At 36.7% G+C, this 23,050-nt stretch overlaps 1 protein-coding gene across 1 annotated transcript in view; it reads left to right on the top strand.

Moving 5' to 3' along the window:
* Positions 1 to 23,050, top strand: part of LOC131056070 (probable acyl-CoA dehydrogenase IBR3) — a gene marked incomplete in the record, with an annotated part of 256,769 nt that overhangs the window by 78,793 nt on the left and 154,926 nt on the right. Inside the window, 5 exon segments of the mRNA XM_059216575.1 lie at positions 488 to 676; positions 3,673 to 3,750; positions 11,779 to 11,898; positions 12,080 to 12,178; positions 12,439 to 12,565. Of these exon segments, the coding sequence (XP_059072558.1) occupies positions 488 to 676; positions 3,673 to 3,750; positions 11,779 to 11,898; positions 12,080 to 12,178; positions 12,439 to 12,565 (613 nt within the window).

Raw genomic sequence — 23,050 nt, 5'->3', positions numbered from 1 at the left:
AGGACGAAAACCCTCTTGGTTCTTCAGGATTTGGAAGGCAAGAATTATCTGGTTAATATAGGTTGGCTTCACACAGAGGTCAAGTTTGGTCTTCTTTATAGTTTTTTTTGTATCCATTGAATTTTGCCAATTTTTTCTTATCTCTTAAGAATTAATTTCAATTGAAATGCTATGGAACTTCTAATGTGGTTTTATGATTTTATCTTTATATTGTTTCTCTAAAGGACTAGTATATAAATACGAAATACACTTTTGCATTGGGTTAGTGACTATCAGATAATGAGAACCCTTCACTAATGTTTACTTTAGTTCCACGGTTCAATTCATAATTTTGCATTTTTGTTCATCCGTGTTCATGTATGTGCATGTATGCTTGCGTGTTAAGAAGATACTACTAATATCTGTTATAAGTGCTAAATTCTAAAGATTATTCTATTTCGCAAGGTGGAAATAGATTATTCCATTTCTGTTTCATATGACTTTACAGATTGAAAGATGGACAAAGCAATATCTGGCTTCAACTGGGGAAGGAAAACCAGATCGAAATCCAAACATGATGAAACTCATTGATTGGCTGAGGCAGCATATACCGGGTGAAGACTCTAGGAAAGGGTTGAAAACTGGTCTTGTTCATGGAGACTTCCGAATTGACAATCTAGTGTTCCATCCATCAGAGGTGAGAGTGTTTTGCCTTGCTAATTAGTAATTATCATTTTTTCTTAAAACAATAACTCCTTGCGTATTAAATAGTTTTACATTTTGTAGAAGCATTGAAAATAAATGCATTCTTTTGTTTTTGTTACATGGTGCAATGAAGATATGATCAATTAAAATCTCCTTATATTTATGGGTACTTGTCATTTAGTCCTTTTAAAGATGACAAGTACGGTGATAATCTGTGTTATTGCATTTATAATGTAACATACAGAGAAGATTCTCTATTTGTTATTACTATTTGTTGTTCCTTAATATGTGCAATATTTACTTATATTTTTTTTGATAGAGAGAAAAAATATATTAAGACAACATGCAGATAATAAAAACGCCGCTTGGTAGTGTTGAGGGGAGATCAGAGGGAAGGTAACAAAAATCCTTACAGGGAAGGTACAGCTTAACGAAGATAGACAACAGACAAGCATAGTTACATATAGGTAGGATACTAAGATATATGCTAAATCTGCAATAACAAAGGAATGGGAGATTTCAACCCCATTTGTATTGCACTTCAAAAACTGAAGATTAATCTGGAGTAGTTGTGACCTATCACCCTTTTCTGTGCTGTTTCCTATGTTTTTCAGAAAGAGGTTCTGATTTTTCTATTTTTAGTTTGAGATTAGTTTCAAGGAATTTAACTATTTCTTTAAAGTTTTCCTTTGAATAGATTTGTTTATGTTAAAATATTTGACACTAATGAGGTTTTTATTTTAATTTATACCCTAGTAAAGGTTTAGATGAAAACTGTGGGGCTGCCTCTAAAGGCTATGGTCAATGATGGTAGCACATACTATTTTAGGATGAGCCTTTTGTTTTTTATTTAAGCCGTTCGGGGCAAAACTAAACTAGCTTCAAAGGAAAACCAACTCTTCTTTTATATTGGTATTTTTGAATATTATATGTTTATTCCTAATCTGTGCATTGTATTTCTAATTCTATTTATACTTTTGCCATGCTGTGCGAATGCCATGTAAATGGAATGCTACTATGGCTCAAATTTTAAGAGAAAATGCCATATATCTCATAATTGTTGGCTCCTGGATTAGTGCAGAGGTACTTGAAATTCTTAGCTTCTGGATGAGGACTGTTTTCACCCTTCCAAATCATTTTGCCGTATTCAGGCTTCTGATTGTGAAATTGGGAGTGTCACTGACCTGCTGGGCCAGCAGCCTTGTTGAGTGGGAAATTTCAGGTTCATGGCTGCCTATTGTTATTTTTGATATGCTGAATATACCACTGAACCACCAAATGTGGCCTTTAATATTTTTTGGAGAACATAAACTTGTCAATTGCTTCAGTGCAGTTGTGTACAGATCGATAATGCCTCGGCATTGCTAGACTCTCTTCATGCTTATGCAATATTTGATTTTGTATGCCTATTCTCTTTGACACCCTGCAGATTTTGCATCAACAAAAGAACAGTTTCTTGCCTAAGGTCATGCTTTTTTGCTTTGTATTTTTTCAATTTCTAACAGCCCATGATAAGTGCCATTTATTCTTTGAGTTTGGGTTTATTTGTACAAAAAAATATAATATATATATATACACGTGTGCACACACCCACACACATAGCTAGGTACAACAACCACCCACCCACCCATGCATGCATACACAGCATACACACACCCACTCATCCACACACACATACACCTATATGAACCTGCAAATGCATGCTTGCATGCATACACATCCATGCCCACACAACCAAGCACACATCGACATCCACGCATGCACACACTCATCCACAAGCACATATACCCACATCCACACACACACACACTTGTTGGGTCCCCAAATTGCAGCTCCACTTCCTAGAAGAAAATCTGACTCGCAAGGCTAGGGTTATGGAAGTGAAATGTAATGTAGGCTCCTTTGAGTCATAGACTTTTATTTTTAGTTTTGATGCCACGGATTCCATGTTCCATGAGTTTTGTACACATTTGACAATATTTATGTATCTAAATGTGTTATTTCCTTCTGCCAGACTTTGTGTTTATACTTTTGTAATCAATGTATACTTGTGTATGCTATCAAAGTAGCTTCTGTTTGATGAGATTATTGTGTCTTTAGTGTTTATTTATTTAAGGGAGCATGAAACAAGTTTTAAATCCTTAAAAATCTCTGAATTTCTTGGTTTTTTCAACTTGCCGAGTCTGTGCCGAATCTGGATGTCGAGTCCGAGTCAAGTTAAAAATCAGCTTGCCGAGTTTGAGTCTTGTAACTATGTTCAATATTGATGTCCATGACTGTCGTGGATTTATAAACTGTCTTATGCAAATTTTGATATGAAAGAATTTGGTTAGTTTACCTTTATGAATGGCTTCTTTACTAAAACATACCTCTCGAGAATTGTTAATATGTGAAGTTGCCACTTTTATCCTTTGCAAAATATGTGTGACTTGTTCAATGAAAAGATGCAAAAACCTTAATAGTATGTCGGAATACTACCATGGAATGTGTGATATACATCTTAATTTTTAATGTTTTTACTTATTTTAGTTTCAGTCATTGTAGATGGATTCTGCTTATATATGACACATTGCAAAATCTAACTGTGATCAGGATCAGCTTGTGTCCGTAGAAAACATCTTGACTAAGTATTAGCTAATTGTTTCAATTCTGAACAAGATTTATTTTAAAATTAATTACTACTTTGTTGCCAAACATGAAATTGTACAAGACATGCATTCTTTTGCCATCATATTTGTAAATTTTGATAGGCATTCTTAAAAGGCATAAAAGGCAACTCCAAGAATTATGCGAGGATTTCAATTAAAATGAAACTGCCTGAAAATTAGATCATTTTTGTCAAATCTAATTTTCAGGATGCTTCAGTTTAATTGAGATTCTAATATTGGTCTTGGAGGGATGCCTACGTTTCCTTTATTAGCATGAAGAGCTGACATGTTTTATGATCTTTTGGCATTTTCTAATTTTCCTTTACATCTTTTTTTACAGGATCACGTTATTGGTGTTTTAGATTGGGAACTATCAACATTGGGGAACCAAATGTGTGATGTTGCTTATAGCTGCATGGTACTCTACCATCTCACAAGTTCTAGTCTTTACAGTTCATTGTTTTCTCTTTAGGTGATCTGAATGAAGGATTTATGTGAAAATACAGAAAAAGGTTATGATTTCATGTGACTTAAGACATTATTGAAATGGAAGTTTCGTGGCCCAATATAATAAAACATTCTATTTTCTATTACTGCTTGATAAACACACTACTGTCAAGGAGTTTTTTGACTGGTAAGAAATTTGACTGGTGAACTTTGCTGAAATATTAGAGTTGTAACACATTTCACTACATTTACACAATTTTACGAGGGAAGTCACAATTGTAACATAATAGAATATGTTACATTTACAAAAGATGGGACATTCAATTCAATCCTTATCAATGAGCTTGGTGGCATTAAAAAATGCATATAAACTTTGAGGAGTATGTAAGTAGTCTAAAAAGTCTTTTTTCATTTTTGATTTTGGAATGAGAAGCAATACTTTTTTCAGCAAATTGAGGTTGCATGGTAGTGTACTTCTATCACTATACGTGGTCATACTGTAGTATTAGAACTATAAAGCTACTAATAACTTAGATCTCCAAAGCCTATAAATTAAGAAGGGAAACTAATCTTCACTTGACTGGTTATCACATAGTCAGAAGCCCAAGCTTGTGCAATCCACTAAGACAAATTAATCAGCGAGGCACACACAATCACCAATTTGTATGTGCAGATTGAGTATATGAAACTACACAGATTTCAATACTGTTAGATTTAATAAAGAACTAGCAATAATGAAATCTCCCTAGGAAAAAAAACAACAAGATGACACTAATTCAAATGCAAACAAGATGGGAATAATAAAATCCTAATATTTGCTTTCATAATCCAAGATAATTGATAAGACAAAGGAAATGGACCAAAAATTATACTCTAGGAGACACAACTCAAGGTGACAAGTGTACCAAAGGAATAGAATTAGCTACAGTGATCTGGTGGATTGGCTTAACACATAGGACCAGTACTGTCAAGTGAACTCAGATTGACAAGGGAGTGGTGACAATTAAGGAGTGAATGAGGTATAGGTCGTCCATGATCTCCGTCAATCAAGTAGATGATATGATTCCCATCAATCAAGGAGATGATATGTGCTCATTGTTTCTTAATTCACCTAGTGATTAAAATAAAATGTGAGTAAACTTAATATAAGGTAGAGTTGGCCCATGATTTTCATCATTCAAGTAGATGATATGATTCCCATCAATCGAGGATATGATATGTGCTCATTATGTAAACTTAATATAAGGTAGAGTTGGCCCATGATTTTCATCTTTCAAGTAGATGATATGATTCCCATCAATCGAGGATATGATATGTGCTCATTATTTCTTAACTCACCTAGTGAATAAAATAAAGTACTTAAGTAAACTTAATATAAGGTGCAATTATATAATTACATCAACAAATACTAAAGCTGTACCATAAACTTATTTGATTTTGATTTATCTCACTTTAAGGAAACTACACATATAGTATCAATTATCGTGATTTAGTTTGGAAAAATGATGTAAGTGAAATGAACTAGACCAAAAAATTAAAGAAACATAGTCCAGCCTATTACAAAATGATTCTTAATAATATGATTTTTCCAACCCTCTCAATTGGGGATGACATTATAATATATAGAGTGCTTTGAAGAGCATCAAGCCAATCTTCCTCAAGTCCAGGGAAAATCAGATCTTATTCTCAAGGACACTATGTGTTCAATTACCTACTTAGAGAACAATATTGGCCTCAAATGACACCAAATGTCTATAAATTCTATCTTGTAAGGGAAATTCAGTTATAAATCAAACTTTGCAATTATCTATGCAAGGGAGATGACCTTGATTTGATTCATATATTGTTTGTAGTGTTGTTAATGCAACTTGGCAGCCTTGTTACTTCGATCTCTTTCTTAGTGTAAATGATCCCCATATTAGTTCTCAAAGAAATTGTTTGTCACGTGAATTCATGTACAATCATAGCTAACTTTAACGTCCTCGAGCTCCAAATATGTGGAATCATAAAATTAGTTTTCTGTAATGTCCCCTATTTTTATTCCCGTAGGTTAGAATAAATTTAATAAAGGAATATCGAGAATAAATGAATAATTGAAAAACAAGCCCAAAAAGATGAAGTTTAGAGCTAATATATTTTAATTATTCATTATGTCTAATGAAGGGGCCATTTTAAGCTACATTGTTATTTATCCTAGGCGATGTGGACATGGTGGGCATTTAAAATTAATAAGAGACAAATAATATTGTTTAAGCTGCCTAATTCATAAGGCCTTGGAGGAAGTTGCATCTTTTTGAGGCTTATAAAGGAGGTCAGTGAGAATGATTTTTCATTCTTTTGGTGAACAAATTTTTGTTAGACACAATGTGCCACTGAGAGGGGGTTGAATCAGTGGTTTACAAACCTTTCCCTTTAACTATCCTATGTGTGTATACCGGTTATCAAATCTAACAGAAAGCAAACTTACCGGCTAGATGGGAGACTATCACAAATGCAATCACACATGAAAGGGACATCACATAATGCCAGCATATACGAGCAAAACCCAAGATGGGAAAAACCTCGGTGAGAAATGCTGCTGGAGTCTACTGCTCCAATCTAGCCTCACAATGAAACTTTGATTACAATGTTTAGGCACCAACCCAAGGAGCACCAACCCTTTGATTTAGGGCACCAACCCCTACACCGAGCTCCAACTCAATGGTCTACAATGAATATAATCAATTCCAAAAGTAATAGTCTTGTTACAAATGAATTTTGTAACTATTTTTATTCCCGCTTGTTAAAACGAATTTAATAAAGGAATATTGAGAATAAATGAATAATTGAAAAATGAGCCCAAAAAGATGAACTTTAGAGCTAATATATTTTAAATATTCATTATGTCTAATGAAGGGGCCATTTTAAGTTACAATGCTATTTATCCTAGGTGATGTGGACATGGTGGGCATTTGAAATTAATAAGAGACAAATAATATTGTTTAAGTTTCCTAAGTCATAAGATATTGGAGGAAGTTGCAGCTTTTTGAGGCTTATAAAGGAGGTCGATGAGAATGATTTTTCATTCTTTTGGTGAACAAATTTTCTTCTCTACAAGTTACTTAAGAAAATACCTCCCAGGACACAAACCCTGTGAAGTATCTTTTCTGGACGCTGTTGATGTGTTTTTTAGGCACATGCGAACACAAAATAAAATACCAAGGTATCTTATCCTCTCTTGAACAAAGTCTCTCAAATGCTGAAGATTTGCATAAGGATCACTTGAGATAACTCCAAGGTTCTTAATATGTCGGATCACAATGTGTGGATAAGCACTGTTGGTCATTGTGATTGTTGTTTCTTCAAGGGGTCTTACATTTACATGAATGCTGAAATTGTTGGAACTTAGATTCTATCTACTTGCTTGGAGAATAAAAAAAGAGCAAAAGGTAAGGGTTTGGGAAGTCTAAGAATGTAGGAACGACGAACAATCTTTGGTGAAACTTGACTAAGCCTTGCTTTGACATGCAAAGCAACAACTCCACAAAGCTTAGTGCGATCTTCAAATCATCATCAAGCATAGACACCATCAATTGAATGCATGTCAATGGTTGAATAACAATTGAACTTAAGTTCATTCAAGTATTCTAGTCGACCACGCAAGGTGCACTTACAATCAACAAGAGGCTAGTGTTATGGATTAGGAGTTTCACCATAAATCATACACAACGTTCTTTCATCCACCTAATTATCATTAGCTAACGTGAAGATTCAACAAGAAACCATGCAACTGTAAAAGAAACAACACATTCCACCATAACTTCAATGAAAAGGAAGTTTATTTACAACTTTGACAACAATTTCTGCCTTCTCCTCCCACTCTACTCTAGCTGCTATATGCTATCTAACTACTAACTATTCTCTATTGACTCTTAACTATTAACCTTGACAAATGAAGAGCTTGAGCTTTATTTAGAGAGCTCATAACAATGAGTGGCCAGGATTGAACCCCATCAATGGCCAAGATTTTACAATGACACCCTAATTAGGGTTTGTTACAACAAACTTTATTTTGGCCAATGGAATAATTACAATGCTTAGACACGTCATTTCTAGAGCGTTTGACGAATAGATAGTGGGGGTAGGTGCATTAGATTTTGTGCCCCCATGGGTGAGCTTGGTTCATTGAATCAAGACATGCTGATGTATGACTTCCTTGATTGGTGGAGTAGTGACTAGGATGCCACCTCGATTTGCATTTGTACTTGGTAGATCATCATGAAGCAATGTTGAGCGGTATCCCTTGATACTCAACATAAGTCATTTGCTCACAACTTGGTGTGATGATAATCAAGTTTGACCTTCTACCCTTGCTTGTCTATCTTGTCTTGGGGTGATTGTATGACTTCTCCTTTTTATGAAATCTTTTGAATATCCTAAAACCCTTCTTGCGCAGTCACCTTCTTGGTATCATTATGCGTGCTAGTGGAATATTTTCTCTTGAATGTCATGCTTGCCTTGTATTGTGTTACATCTCGATGTAATCTTGAATGTGCTTCCTCAGTCGCTTTGATTCTCCAATCAAACTTGGAAAAGAAAACATTTTGAATCATATTGATGAAATAACAAAATTGATTGAATCAATACACCTTCTATGACACTAAAAGAAGAATTTCGGACCTTTTGAGTGCCAATGGAGGAGGTTCGCTCTTACAGGGGAGCAATGGAAGTAATTTTTGCTCCTAGAAGGGAGCAATGGAATAGGAATACAGTCCAAGGTGAGTGCAATGGAAATGGTCTTAAATCTACCACTTAGCTATGTTCCATCAATTCATGTTTGGGTATTCTTGCCATCCATTCATGTGAATGTGTCAAATTAACCTCAAGGAAGGCTTTAGAATCAAATTTGCTCCCATGAGAGAGAAAAGGAAGGCATATTTGCTCCTAATGAGGAGCAATGGAAGTATTATTCGCTCCAATTAGGGAGCAAAGGAAGTAACCTTTGAATTCACCACCTAGCTAGGTTTCATCAATTCTCCTCTTTCCATTAACTTAAATCTTGTAGTTTTTCTCTCCTAGTGTGTAGATGTGTCAAATTATCATTAAGGGAGGCTTTGGAAGCAAATTTGCTCTCATGAGAGAGCAAAGGAAGACGTATTCGCTCCTAGAAGGGAGCAATGGAAGCACATTTTTCTCCTAAGGAGGAGCAAAGGAAGTGTTTTTCGCTCCAAAAGGGGAGCAATGGAATTAGTCTCAAATTTGCCATCTTCTTTCCATTCCTTAGTCAAAATTATGATGCATTTGCTTCTTTCCATGATCAAAATGATGTTGAAGGTACTTAAATTTGCTCCTTACCCTCAAATATGTTCAAGAAGTTCAAATCGCTCCAATATGAGGGCAATGGAAGAGGATTTTGCTTGTAAGAGGGAGCAAAGGAAGACGTATTTGCTCCTAGAAGGGAGCAATGGAAGCACATTTCGCTTCTAAGGAGGAGCAAAGGAAGATGTATTCACTACTAGAAGGGAGCAATGGAAGCACATTTCGCTTCTAAGGAGGAGCAAAGGAAGATGTATTCACTACTAGAAGGGAGCAATGGAAGCACATTTCGCTTCTAAGGAGGAGCAAAGGAAGATGTATTCACTACTAGAAGGGAGCAATTGAAATTTTCATGTAGCAAAGGAAGACGTATTTGCACCTAGGAGGGAGCAATGGAAGCACATTTCACTCCTAAGAGGGAGCAAAGGAAGACGTATTTGCTCCTAGAAGGGAGCAATGGAAGCACATTTCGCTCCTAAGAGGGAGCAAAGGAAGATATATTTGCTCCTAGAAGGAAGCAATGGAAGCACATTTCACTCCTAAGGAAGAGCAAAGGAAGACGTATTCGCTCCTAGAAGGGAGCAATGGAAATTTTCGTGTACTTAGTCAAATTTTGCCCTTTCAACCTGCTCCTCAATGAAGTATGATCATATCACTTGGATGAAGAAGGAAACTTTGCATAATTGATGAGACTTAATCCCAGGTATGCATCCATCAAACCTCCTTGCTTGTCATGCTCAAATCGACACTTGACTTGACACCCCATTCCATGGAAGAGCAAAGGAAATTTTCCCATACTTAGTCAAATTTTGTCCAACTGACCTTCCTTACCCACTATGCTCAAATTGACATCACTCGATCTCTTCCAACTTGAGGGAGAAATGACTCTACCATTGCCTAGCCACCTGAGAAAGTGCACTTCTTCAAACGAAAGGCTAATAGCAAAAGACCATACTACTACCAACAGCTAAGCTAAGACAACAAACCTAAAAAGCGAAAAAGTGGGGGTCCCCATTTGCAATGGGGCGATGTGTGAATACGCCACAACAGATGCCAACCTAGGAGAATCAGTGGTAGTCATAGCAAACAGAGGGCCCAGATTTACAGCTGATGCAATATTCTTAAGGCAAATATCACGTGGAAGGGAATTGGGTTATTACTGGGGCAATCTGAAGCATACAATTAAAGCTTATGGCACCAATCAAGGACTGAAGCCTCCCGCCAGCCCCAGATAAATAATTCGCAGCACTGAAGTAGAAATCACAGTGTATATCAGACAAACATGCGTGCAATCAGATCATCATTGCAAGGCAATTTATGAAGAAACTTTGGGTTAGTTTTAATGGAGTGCGATCTAGTACGTGGCCTGCTTTTTGTTTATATTCTCTGCTGCAAGCAAGTAATAAATACTGAAATCTAGCAGAACTTCATAGTCTTTCATGTAAAGTGAATTGCACACTAATTAAGAAAGTCTCAGTAGAAATTGCTTATGGTTTGAATTTCTCATAAATTGTGTGTTTCAATTCTGTTTGTGGAAAATCCATCAAAAATCTTAAATTTCTCAAGAAATTTCTAGTTAGAATATTTCATTTGCACTATGAAATTTCCATCGATGACTAAAAAAATGATATTCTTTCCAAGGATGAGTGCCTTTATTGATTCTGATCAAATTCTCCTAATCATGGACATAATGAAAAGAATCAATTTCTGGAAGCATTAATGCTGAAGCAATTCTCTTCTTCAATCCTGGACATGCACTGAGCTCTTGAAGAATCTTTGATTTCATAGAGAAACAAGACAAATTGAATAGGATCTTGGGCTTGTATCTCAGATGTGGAAGGACAATAAATTAGGTTAAATAAAACTTTCAGATCCTTTGGCTCCTAGATTTCTTGGACCGATGGGTGCAAGGATCTTTTAAGTAATGTTGATATTACATTTTCAGTTCCCAAGGTAATTAAAACTAAGAAAAAATTGGAATTACTAAATAATTATATAAAATGAAACTTCGTCCCTGTCTATACCCTTCATAAAAAAACTTAGCCATGCAAATACTTTAGAAAGCTTAGAGCTCATCTCAGATAGAGTTCTTCAGAGAAACATACTCTTGGCTCTCCAGGGAGGAAGCCTTTTGGACTGAGATTCTTGACATACATAATTTAATGAACTTAGGAGAAAACAAAAAGGAGCCCAAAATGACAATAACTGAGACAGGAAAACAAAAAATTAAAGAAGATATAAGGTGAATCGGAACTGTATCCTGAATCTGTATTGGTAAATTAGCTTTCGTGATGTTGGGTCCTTAAGTCTGATGGATAACAGGGCACAATAATTTTTTCTTTTTGATGTAAGCAGAATTCTGAACAACAGAAAAAAACTGGTTATCCCTTATCTCCATCATTAGTGCATGGTCCTTGCATAGTGAATGTTTGATGATACTCATAACACATTTACTACTTGGCGTATTAATCATATTTCTTGATTTAGCCTCTATGCTAAAATAACTTCACTTTGGAGTGCACAATGACTAAGTGGCTAGTCAATGGTGAATATCGTTTTCTGAGCTTAACATTTGTTTTATTATGTACAGGAAATATTATTTACAATGTACATGTTGGAAAAGACTATCAGGAGTTCAACTAACTTTTTCCATTATATTTGGCATTAGGTTGTTTAAAAATACCTTTTTGAATTTCTTTTGCAGCCTTTTTACCTTGACAGCAGTAATGCTTCAGTCCCTTCGTATTATGGCTTTGACAATGGAAGAATTTCTGAAGGAGTTCCATCTCAAGAACAGTATTTGGCAGATTATTGTACTGCTGCTGTAAGGCTTAATAGTTAACACTCTTCTTCATTCAACAAATATCGATGTGTTCGCTTATGTCAATAAGAAAGAATCTTTTACACTTGTCTTTTTGAGTGCCTTCTTATTGTATACCTTTTGCTTTCTCATCTGAGATGGTTTATACTTGTGTGTGGTGTCCTCCTAACAACAAACTGTGCAGGGAGTTCAATGGCCTGGTCAAGATTGGAAGTTTTATTTGGCATTCTCACTCTTTCGCTCAACGGCTATTTTTGCAGGGATTTATCATAGATGGTTGCAAGTAAGTTCATATAACTTTTTTTTGCAGAAAACCAACTAAACAGATATTTGTGTTCCATTTTGACATAAAAGAAATTTCGCGGTTTTAAGTTCTTTGCTATTATAAACACTCCAAGAAATGTATGCAAAAAAAATCTGTGAACTTTAGTGATAAACTCTTTTGCATAGATCTATTCCATTCAATGAAAATTTGATCTGGTTGCCTTGAACAATGGTTAGGAGTTTGTACACTGTCAGCTATTTATACTTCTGATTATGTAGGGGAATGCTTCTGGAGGAGAACGTGCTAAATCTGCAGGAAGTGCAGTAATGTATTTTACAGATACGGCTTGGAAAATAATAAACAAAGATTCCGTACTTCCAGACAGGCCACCGTCTTCTGTTATTAGTAAGTATTGCATTTTCAAATTACCATAATCATTGATGATTTAAAACTAATCTCTTCTGGTTGTATTATGCCTGTCTCTCTCTTTGTTAAATCAGATTGTAGTTGATTTTCAATTCAATTGTGTAGCTACATTGAGGGTTGTCTTGTCTTTTAACTCTTTAGGGGTGTAAAATCATTGTTTCTAACAGTATCGTAATGTTAACATTCATGGATATAATATTGCTATGGAAATAACAGTGTTCAAGTTAGGGTTACAGCGTGCAGTGAAAGAAATTACCATGATATATAACAAAAAATTTACAAGTCCACGAAATAGTGAAAATTACAATGATATATAACAAAAAATTTACAAGTCCACGAAATAGTGAAATTTGTAGCTTATCCATTTTAATAGACATCATGGTCTAACATGAATCTTCTATTGGAATGAGATTACAATTCAACAATGGATGCAGCTGAAAGAGAAGAAAATAAAAATATGCCCAAACATTATACACAATAAGCAATGTTATCTACAAGATTGGTCGGTCTTCTTTAAGTCAAAACTGTTGGGTTTTATGTTTTAATTTTGTAACTAATTTTTTTTGTTGCCAATTTCATTTTCTGTTTAAAGTAAAGAGAAAAAATCATACAATCCCAGCATCCAAAATGCATGCAATCCAAAAAAGCATAAAAATAAAAAAAATAAAAAACCAAAAAATTCAAGAGAAAAAATTGTGCAATAGTGAAAAGCATGCTTATGGTGCCTTGACCTCATCTACACAGGTGCTAGACCTCCTAGTGTCTGTACCTACCTACCAAATCCCCCTCTACAGAGGTGCCACACCTCCCTAGCCCTTGTGCTTGATTGCCAAATCCTCCTCCACATAGGTGCCATAAGTCCTTGGTCATTGTCCTTGCCTACCAATTTTCTCCTGCACAAGTGCCACACGTCCCTATTGCCTATTCTTGGCTTGCAAATCTTCTCCACCTAAGTGCCATGTTGCTGTAGCACCTTTGCATGGTGTTGATGTGTCTAGAGTCGTATCGCTACGACTCTATCCGGACAATGCAAAATAGAATGATCTCGCCGAGTATCCTATCCTCTTTTGAAATAAGGAAGCCCTAATGCTGTTTTTAATCGATCAAAGGGGACAACCTCAAGGTTCCAAATGTCAGTTCTTGACTGCGAGATAACTCAACGGTCGATGTGTTTTGCTGGGAGCACAAGGGGCCTTATGTTTTGCAACAAGCTGGTTTGTATCCTACGATGCTGCAATTCTCTAGTCACAAAATAAAAGAAAAAGAGAAGGGTTTAGGGAACCTAAAATTAATCAGGCTGGTATGCGGGTAGACAGTTTCAACATAACCAATCCCTGCTTGGTTAGAATGGCTCACAACCTCGCAGGAACGGTGCAATCTACAAGGGGACTTGGAAGATTTTCAGACTGCAAATGCATGGCTAAGCACCCAATTCTGGCGTAGCTCAGACAGACACCTGCAATTGAACTAAACATGATTTAAAGGTTCAGGCTAACCATACACAAGGATACACAATCAACATATCCTCAATGGTATGGGCCTGAATCCATCAAATACCTGCACACCAAAAGATCTATCTAAGTTGCTGAAGGAAACCATGCAAACAAAATGAAACCAATATGATAAACACCAAATCAATGTCCATATATTGATTTCAGCTGCTATTACAACAATTTTTGCAGCATTTCTATGCTACTCCTAAACTCTAACCTTCTACAATCTAACTTATTCTAACTGAAATCTAACTATCTAACAATAATCTGACTAACTAACCCTTTACAAAAGAAAGGCCTCTGCGTTTTATAGATTTTGCAATTTTGAATTAATGGCCAAGATCGATTGCATCGAAGGGCCCTGGTCTGCCTTCCAGAAGCATGGCAGCTTTAACCCATGCCTACTCAATTCTCAGTTATCCCTTCAACCACCTTCTCAATTGCCTACCACTATTTGGCTTTAACTCAGTCCACCTGGTAGTTGGGGATAACTGACCACAACTGACTTGTGTTCCACTTTGTTTCAAAATATCTTGAGCGGGACCCACAGGTAGCTTTACATTAAACAATTTCAGTTTTTAGGAATTGAACTTTTGGAGTTAAATCCAATAGTGTATTCTTCTGAGGATGCACATTTGGAATGCTCTTGCATGTTCATTGTCTTCAATCTCGTTTTCCAGTAGTTTGGTGATGGCGCACTTCCCAATGCTTCATCATTGATCCCGCACTCTGCATCCTCGCTTCCCAGCTTCGCTCGCGATCAGGTCTTCACCTCGCATTGTTTATCTGCGAATAATGAATTTCGACTTGGATTAATCACTTTGAAAAATTAAATAAATTAATTTGACAAATATTAAATTTTACTTAACGTCTGGCTTCATCTCGGTGGAGTTCGGGCTTGAGAAGCTCTTTGTGAAATGTATCTTTTAAATGTCTCTCCTCAAACGTGAAATCCGATCCTTCGTCTTGATTCGCTCTCCAACTTAGATGAAATTCAAGCCTGAGAGGTGAACTGCGAGATGTTAAGTTCAAGCCTTTTTAAGAAGCATATCCAATTTCAAACGCTTCACCTAAAATGTGAGATTTTGGCTTTCCATTTTAACACCACCCTTGTGAAATTTCGTGTGATTTTACCTTTTTTAATCACCTAAGTCCTGGAATTTCGAGCATACTAGGGGGTTTTGAGAGATTTACTTTTTAGGTTATAACCCCCCTTTTGGCAATTTCGGGTTATTTGCTCTCCTGACTTTTCGGCTAAATAAGCATTTTTTCGTTTTCTTGTTTTACCTTGGACGCCATTTACTTGCCACAAAGCTCGGCCATTTGACCAAAAAAATGCGACCTTATCAAAGACGCCTTTGGACTTTATGAAATTCGGCATTAATCGGCAATTTTGTGCGATCTAGGGTTTGGTAACTTTTCAGCCATTTCACTGAAATTGCACGATTTTACTTCCTTTTCACCTTCTCGGCTCATTGGGCGATTTTGACTTGTTATTTCCTTGTTTGCCCTTTTGACTGATGATTTTCGGGCCTTTCGACAATTTGCACGAAGTTTTAGGGTTTGGAATTTTTGGCCTACCTGCCAATTTTGAAAGTTTAAACTTCATTATTCTTTTTTGGCTTGAAGGACACTTTGGCGAACTTAGTCTATGTTATGATTTTCAGCTCATGAAGTGAAATTGCGAACTTTGTTTTTTTTAGTATTTTTGGCCTTTAAGGCGATTTTGATTGGTTTAAATGTTTTTCGGCCTTAGAGGTCGAATCTGCAAATTTGGGCTTTGTTATGATTTTTGGCTCATAGAGCCATTTTGCCCAATTTTATTCTTGGAGTCGTTTTCGGCTTAAAAATCGATTCTATGAGCTTTTGAACTTCGTATTTCGGCATTCACAGGAAAATGTGCGACTTTGGTCTTTGCCCTTGAATTGAACTTCAGGCATTTAGGCTTGGATTCACGATTCTCCACCAAGTTGCCTTGCGATTTTACATTTTCGGCCAATGAGGTTATTTTGCGAGCTTTTGAGATCTTCGGGCAAATGAGCCCCTTTGCACGATTTTGAGCTTTTAGTTCATTTTTCAGGAATTTGACGGGTGTTGTAGAGGGTTGGGTTTCTTAGGTTTTTAGGAGGCACGAGACACATTCATTTTGGTTCTGCTACCGCCAAAAGCCTCTTATCTCTCTTGGGCGATGGGGGTCCCCTGTCTCAGATGGGGTATGTGTGCAATACGCACAACACACGGTCTCCTGGAATTTTTGCATTTCCCTTGACATATGCACCATTTTGTGAATGCCTATGCCTTCCCATTTCTTTGAACCATCAAGTCATCCTCTTCACAATGCAGTCTTTCTCTTGCGAAATAGTCCTTGGAGATCACATCTTGAATCCTACTTATTAACCCACCATCCCTACCATCTTCTCCATTTGTGTCATGACAATTCATTTATTGTAATATTCTCTATACTTATGCTTCTTGTCAGCACCCATCACCACATTACTCCCTGCCCTATCTAAGCAATCCTTCCATCATTTCATCCGTTTCTCTAGACTTGATTCTCTCTTGTCATTGGTTCGAAGCATCCATCCTCAACCTCTCCACCCAGTGATTCCCATCCCGTATCTAAACAATGTTTCCATCTTTTCATCCTTCTCTCTAGATTTCGCTCTCCCTTGTCATTGGTTCCAAGTTTCCTTCTTCAACCTCTCCATCCAATGAACCCCTCATTCAATATTTAAGCAATCCCTCCATCATCTCATCCTTGTCTCTAGCCTTGGTTCTTCCTGCTCACTAGTTCCAAACAAACAACCACCCTAAATGAAATGCAATCTGATCCACTTATCTCTAATTATCCACAACCCAAATCTTCCTAGAGTATTGCATCCAAATGCTTGCAAATCCTAATCTGTGCAATCTCATAAAGCCATCTAGGACAACATCTTAAACATCCCTAGGCTTTGTTCCCATCCTTGCGGCAAACCTCGATTCATTTTACTCAAATTTTTATCATTGAAATATATCGTTCCAAATCCTTGTGTTGTTCTCAATTAAGAACACAGCCCTTGCATTGTTCTGATCTGTCAACTATGCTATCTTGTCATCATCATCATTGGTTTTTAGCTTGATTAGGGGCAATGCTTTTGTCTTTGTATTGTAATGCATGTTTGTTTGTGTGTATTGTTATTTTGTTTGCATTTGTCATGTTCTTGGTAACATTTTGCCACAACGACATCATGGTTCTTCGATATCATGGTGCAATGAAACAAGTTTTTGCTTGCTACCTTTTCTTTTGGGTTAGTCCTTTACGTAGTTGACACTTGTCACCTCAGTCTTTATACTTTGGTGCATAACTATCTCTCTCCTCCATCTCTCTAGCCTTCTTCTTCTTGTAATCTATCCATCCTTTCATATCCTCTTATCTCTTCTTTTTCAATCCTTTCATCAATTTTAAGAGCACAACTATGTTCTTCCAACTTGCCTATCCTCTCAAGCAAGCATACTTATATCCCTTGTCGTCACTTATCGCAAGGATTGCAGCATTCTGCCACTAGTCCTATATCTTTTAAAGCCACTATATTTTATTCTTATTTGAAATAATATTGTGTCGTCTAGTCACAACGTTTGTCTCAACAAGGGGCAAAATGTAGATGTCATCCACATTTGACCACACCTGCTTTTATCCCTACTAGCATCGATCAAATAAAGACAATCATTTAATCAATCTTCACAATCATTTTCCAATCATTTATTAAATAAATTCAAATTTAATTATTATATCATTTATTTCTTTTTTAAATCCAACATTTATTTAAGTATGCTTTCATGTTGCTATCCTCCAAGAATAAAATAAATATAACCTTTTATTAACTTCTAGCGATCCCCCTCAATTAATTAGTTGACTAAACTCAGTTAATCTAGTTAATCATAATCAAGTTAATTAATCATACATGACATTCCCCAATGGAATTTCAACCTTCCTGTTCTCCTAGAAAATTTTCACGCCCCATCTGTTTGAGTTGATGAAGTTTGATCCATTGTTGTCTTGAGTATGCTATGTGTTATACTACAGAGGTTGACATACACCAGCTATTGCATTTGAAGTAAAGAAGACTCCTCATCGCTATACATCTTTTGAATGGCCTTCATGAGTCCTTTCACCTTTCTATCATAAGATAGAGATAGTCCCCCAAGCCTTACTACATACTTTTTTGGGATTTAGAGCATAGGGTGCCATATGAAATGGAGTGTTCCTAGCGTTCCACTTTTGTGTCATAGTTGGCTTAATATGTTTCTTATAAAATCCAAAAGTAAGATCCTTGCAATGAATTGCTTACATCATTTGGCCAAACATGTTTCCATATATTTCATAAATCTCTCAAAGGCTAGGAAAGTTAGTATTAACATATCTTGTGACTTGAACAAGTGAGATGAAGGAGACGACTTATAAAAATAAAACAAATAATGAGAATAATTTATGAATTACAAATATTGATAAATTAATAATTTAATAATTAAACTAACAATTTCTTAACTCATTGTGGACAACCAAATTACCAATTATCATAAAAAATCTATCTTTTCACATTGTTTCCCTCAACTGTGCTTACCTCTACCCATCTACTACACTTTGGATTAACTATAATTAATTGTAGAGCTCCCTACAGCTCAAGCATCGTCTCTAACAAATAAAGTAGTTGATGTATCCAATGGCTGTGGGCTCGAGGAATCCCTTAAAAATTCCAAAACAAAACAAGTGAAGTACGATGGTTATAAATCATCATTTGTATGTTTGTAACTTCTACCACCACTTTTTAAAAATGTGTTTGCAAGCATCCTCCACCATTGATCCAAAAAGTTTACATATGTAGGTTGAATCAGTCGCCAATTGTACAACATTAGAGGGCCTAACTTTTTGTGTGGAATCCTTAAAAATCTAAAATTGGATGATCGCGTCTGTCCTCTTCCTTGAACAATCCATAACTCTAAGAAAGTAAGAGTAAACTTGATATGGTACATTGATATTAATGAATGGTTGATCTCTAATACTGGTCCATGGTTCATCCATTAATGATGACAGAGCAGCCAACCCTTATCCAACTTTTCCTTATTGCTCCATCACTACTCTTACCTTGGAATACTCTCTTTCAGGGAAGGTGGTGCATAGTTTATGTTCTCTAGGGGTGTTGAATTAGGGATAGACAAACATTGCTTTGAAATAGGAAAATGGGTCATATGAACGCTTATAGCACGGGCAAAGAAATTTTTTGGCAATAGAAGACAGCCACTTTTTATAATTTCATGTTAGACATCCTTGCAACACTAACAGCCTTTCTTTTTCCTTTGGTAGAACCCTCTCCCCATTGACGCTTAATGTCTATGGTTTGAATAGACAATGACGTACTAGGTTGCATAGTATTTATTGGCATTTCCTTATTTCTTGCTTCATCCACTATGTACAACCATCTAGTCACTTTGGCCTTTTCAGCTAGGTTTTTTTTTTCACAACCTTTTAGCTGCCATCTACTTATGCATTCGAGATGAGATTAAATCTTTGTGTAGCGATCTCTATTGGCTTTGTTACACAAATGACATTGCCATACTCAAATATTTTTCTTGTCTTTGTCTATTGCTATTGCAACTTGTAGAAGGGGTTTTTAAGGATTGAATGGATATCTTGCATGATTTTTGAGAATTTAAGAAAGGTATTCAAATGGGCTATTTAAACTCAAATTCCTTATGGCATTGTCACTCCTTGAAGAACCCCTAATATTACCTCTACAATTACTTTCTTTGAATTTGAACCTCTTCACCTTCACTACTCCCACTGCTGCTTTTTTTCCCTTTTTCTGTTTATCTTTTATATAAAAATTAAAACACAAAAACATGCAAACATAGAAACAAACAAACAATAACAATTTTTTGCCCCTATGTTTGAAACTTTTTTTGAATTTATTATCTATTACCAAAATAAATGCAGGTTACAATATACAATATATGCCTAGGATGGTGTTGTGACATATTCACACATTGCCCCATTGCAAATGGGGACCCCTACTTTCTGCTTTCTAGGGTTTGCTTTTTAGGTCTTTTAGGTTCTTGTCTATTGACCTTTTGCATTTGAAGGATCGCCAGGGGGCTCATTAGGGTAGCAGGCTCTGCTTGAGTCAGGTGGAACTCCTCAAGAGGTCAGGTCAATTGAGTGATTAGGGGTAATTTAGATCATTCCTAGGGTGTTTTTTGTGTAATATCTGGTCGCACTTCAAGTTGCTAAATCAAACCTTGGTTGAATGGATAATGTCCTCCTAGGTCCCATCCCTTACATCAAGGGAGGAGCGAATTCGTCTTGAGAAGTCTGTAATGTCATCCTGATCCTCAAATGTCTTGAAATTTGGCTAAGTCTGGAATGTCATCCCGATCCTGAAATTTGACTAAGTCTGGAAAATTGAAGAATCCTCCAAAAACTAGATTTTGCATTATAACTCCTGGAGGTCTGAAACCACTCTCAAACATCCTGACAGTATATATGGAATATAACTTAAAGTATAAGAAAGAAGAAAGATATAAGGAAATGTCACTTATACATAAATGTTATATTCCATATATGAATCTTGACGAAGAGGCTAAAATGTCAAAATTCCCTCCTGACCCTTCCAAAGGGTCCATAGCGAAATTTCACAAAGGACCTAAATTCTTCACCTAAATATTGAATGGCTGAGCAAATTTGCAAGGATATGGAAGGAAATGGATCTAGGATCAAGTCTAAGACAAAGTCAAGCCAGTTTGAAGGTGAATTGAGCCTAGAATAGGAATTTCACTCTTGACCCTTCCAAAGGGTCCAGAGCGAATTCCTCTATAAGACACTCTACATTTCCCAAAGCCATGAGCTAATCCATGTCCCAGGTATTATTGAAGGCAATTCACCTATTTAAATGAAGAAATGTGGGAAATGGAGTCAGAAATCAACCCAAAATGCAAATTTTGCTCTTGACCCTTCTAAAGGGTGCAAAGCGAAATTCTTGTAAGACCCTATTTCTTCACAAAATCTTGAACTAGATGCCAACTTGAGGAGCAAATTCACTTGATCATGATGGAAGGAGGCCTAAGAAGTTATATCCAAGCCAAAGAAGGGAGGAAAAAGGTGAGAAATGAGCCCAAGTAAGAATTTCGCTCCTGACTCTTCCAAAGGGTCCAGAGCGAAATTCACATAACCTTCATTTTCTTCCTTGTCATGGTCAAGTTTTGGACTTCTTAGGCATGGTTGGAGTGACCTTCAGGTGTTCTAGCCTTTGAAAGAAGGTTTGAGGTGATGAAATGGTGAAAATCAACCTAGAATGGAAATTTCGCCCCTGACCCTTCCAAAGGGTCCAGAGTGAAATTCTCCATAAACCTCATTTTCTTCCTTGTTTAGACTAAAATCCTTGTTCCTTGGACATAGTGGGGGTAAATGGACATGTTCTTGCCTTAGGAAGTGAATGAAAGCATTTAAAAGTGAGGATTTTGTCCAAGATTGGGAATTTCGCTCCTAACCCTTCCAAAGGGTCCAGAGCGAAATTCTCCATAAACCTCATTTTCTTCCTTGTTTGGACCAACATCTTAGTTCCTTGGGCATATTTGGAAGTGGATTGACATGTTTTTTGCCTTAGGAAGTGATTAGAAGTGAAGGAGTGAAGGATTTTGTCCTAAATCTTGAATTTCACTCCTGAACCTGCCAAAGGGTCCAGAGCGAAAGTCTTGAAAACACCTATTTTCCCTTTGAAGGAGGTCAATTCCTTGGTTTTTATGGTGTGGATGGAAGTGAAGTGATGTGTCCTTGCCTTTTGAGGTAGTTTGGAGTTGAAAAAATGAAGAAATGAGCTCAAGACATGAATTTCGCTCCTGACCCTTCCAAAGGGTCTAGAGTGAAATTCCCAAAATCACCTAGTTTTCCCATGATTGAGATTAAGAGATGGATTCCTAGGCCTTTGTGGAGAGAGGGCTAGCATGTGCTTGTCTTGGGAGGCATTTTGGAGTAGAGAAATGATAGAATTTGAGCCCAAGGAAGAATTTCGCTTCTAACCCTTCCAAAGGGTCCAAAGCGAAATCCTTAAAACCTCTATTTTGCTCCAATTTTGCATCAAACCTAGTGTTGATTCCTTAGACATGCATTTGAGCAAGTTGTGGTCACAAAATGTGTAGATTTTGTCCTAAAATTTGAATTTCGCTCCTGACCCTTCCAAAGGGTCCAGAGCGAAATTCCTTATAGGTCCTGTCCTTGGCCAAGGTCCAAAGCGAAATCCTCTTTTTTGGTCTTTTTGGATGTCAAATCAATGATGTCTTTAGGAGAAAGCGATTCAAAGGTCAAGAGAAGTTCAAGGCAATGAGATGAGCTCTAAATTGAGCAAAATAGCAAATTTCACTCCTAACCCTTCCAAAGGGTCCATAGCGAAATTCTTATAGGGCTTGTCCCTGGGGCGGATCTTGAGCGAATTTCATTCTAATGCCTTTTTGTTGATGATTTAAGGTAGAAAATGCTATGTGAGATAAATATATCATGTGTACTTAATCATCTTTTGGTTTGTTTTGCAGGTGGAAGAAAATCAGGCCAGGACAAGGACGACCTATTCTAAGCCCATCACCACCAAGGACGTCCCAGATGCATAAAGGAGGACTCAAGGTGTTTTGAAGTGTTGGAAGACTTCAAGTGTTCGAGGAGTTGCAAGCTAGCTTCAAGACCTCATTCTACCACATGAAGAAACCACATGATGACAGAGAAGAATGACACTTCAAGGCGAGGTATGCTACTAGAGAAAGAACACTTGACAATGAAGAAGCCTCATCAAGCATATGGGAGTCAAGGAGGTACATCATTCATTGTGTCAAAAGACAAAAAAGAGATCAACCAAGACACAAACGCCAGACAAGGTGGCATCCCAGTCATTTTTCCTCCAGTTGGATTGGTCCATCTTAGCATGTCCAGATTCAATGTACCTAATTC

Source organism: Cryptomeria japonica, chromosome 2 (genome assembly GCF_030272615.1).
Source record: "Cryptomeria japonica chromosome 2, Sugi_1.0, whole genome shotgun sequence".
NCBI lineage: Eukaryota > Viridiplantae > Streptophyta > Pinopsida > Cupressales > Cupressaceae > Cryptomeria > Cryptomeria japonica.
This window is presented reverse-complemented; position numbering and strand designations above follow the sequence as displayed.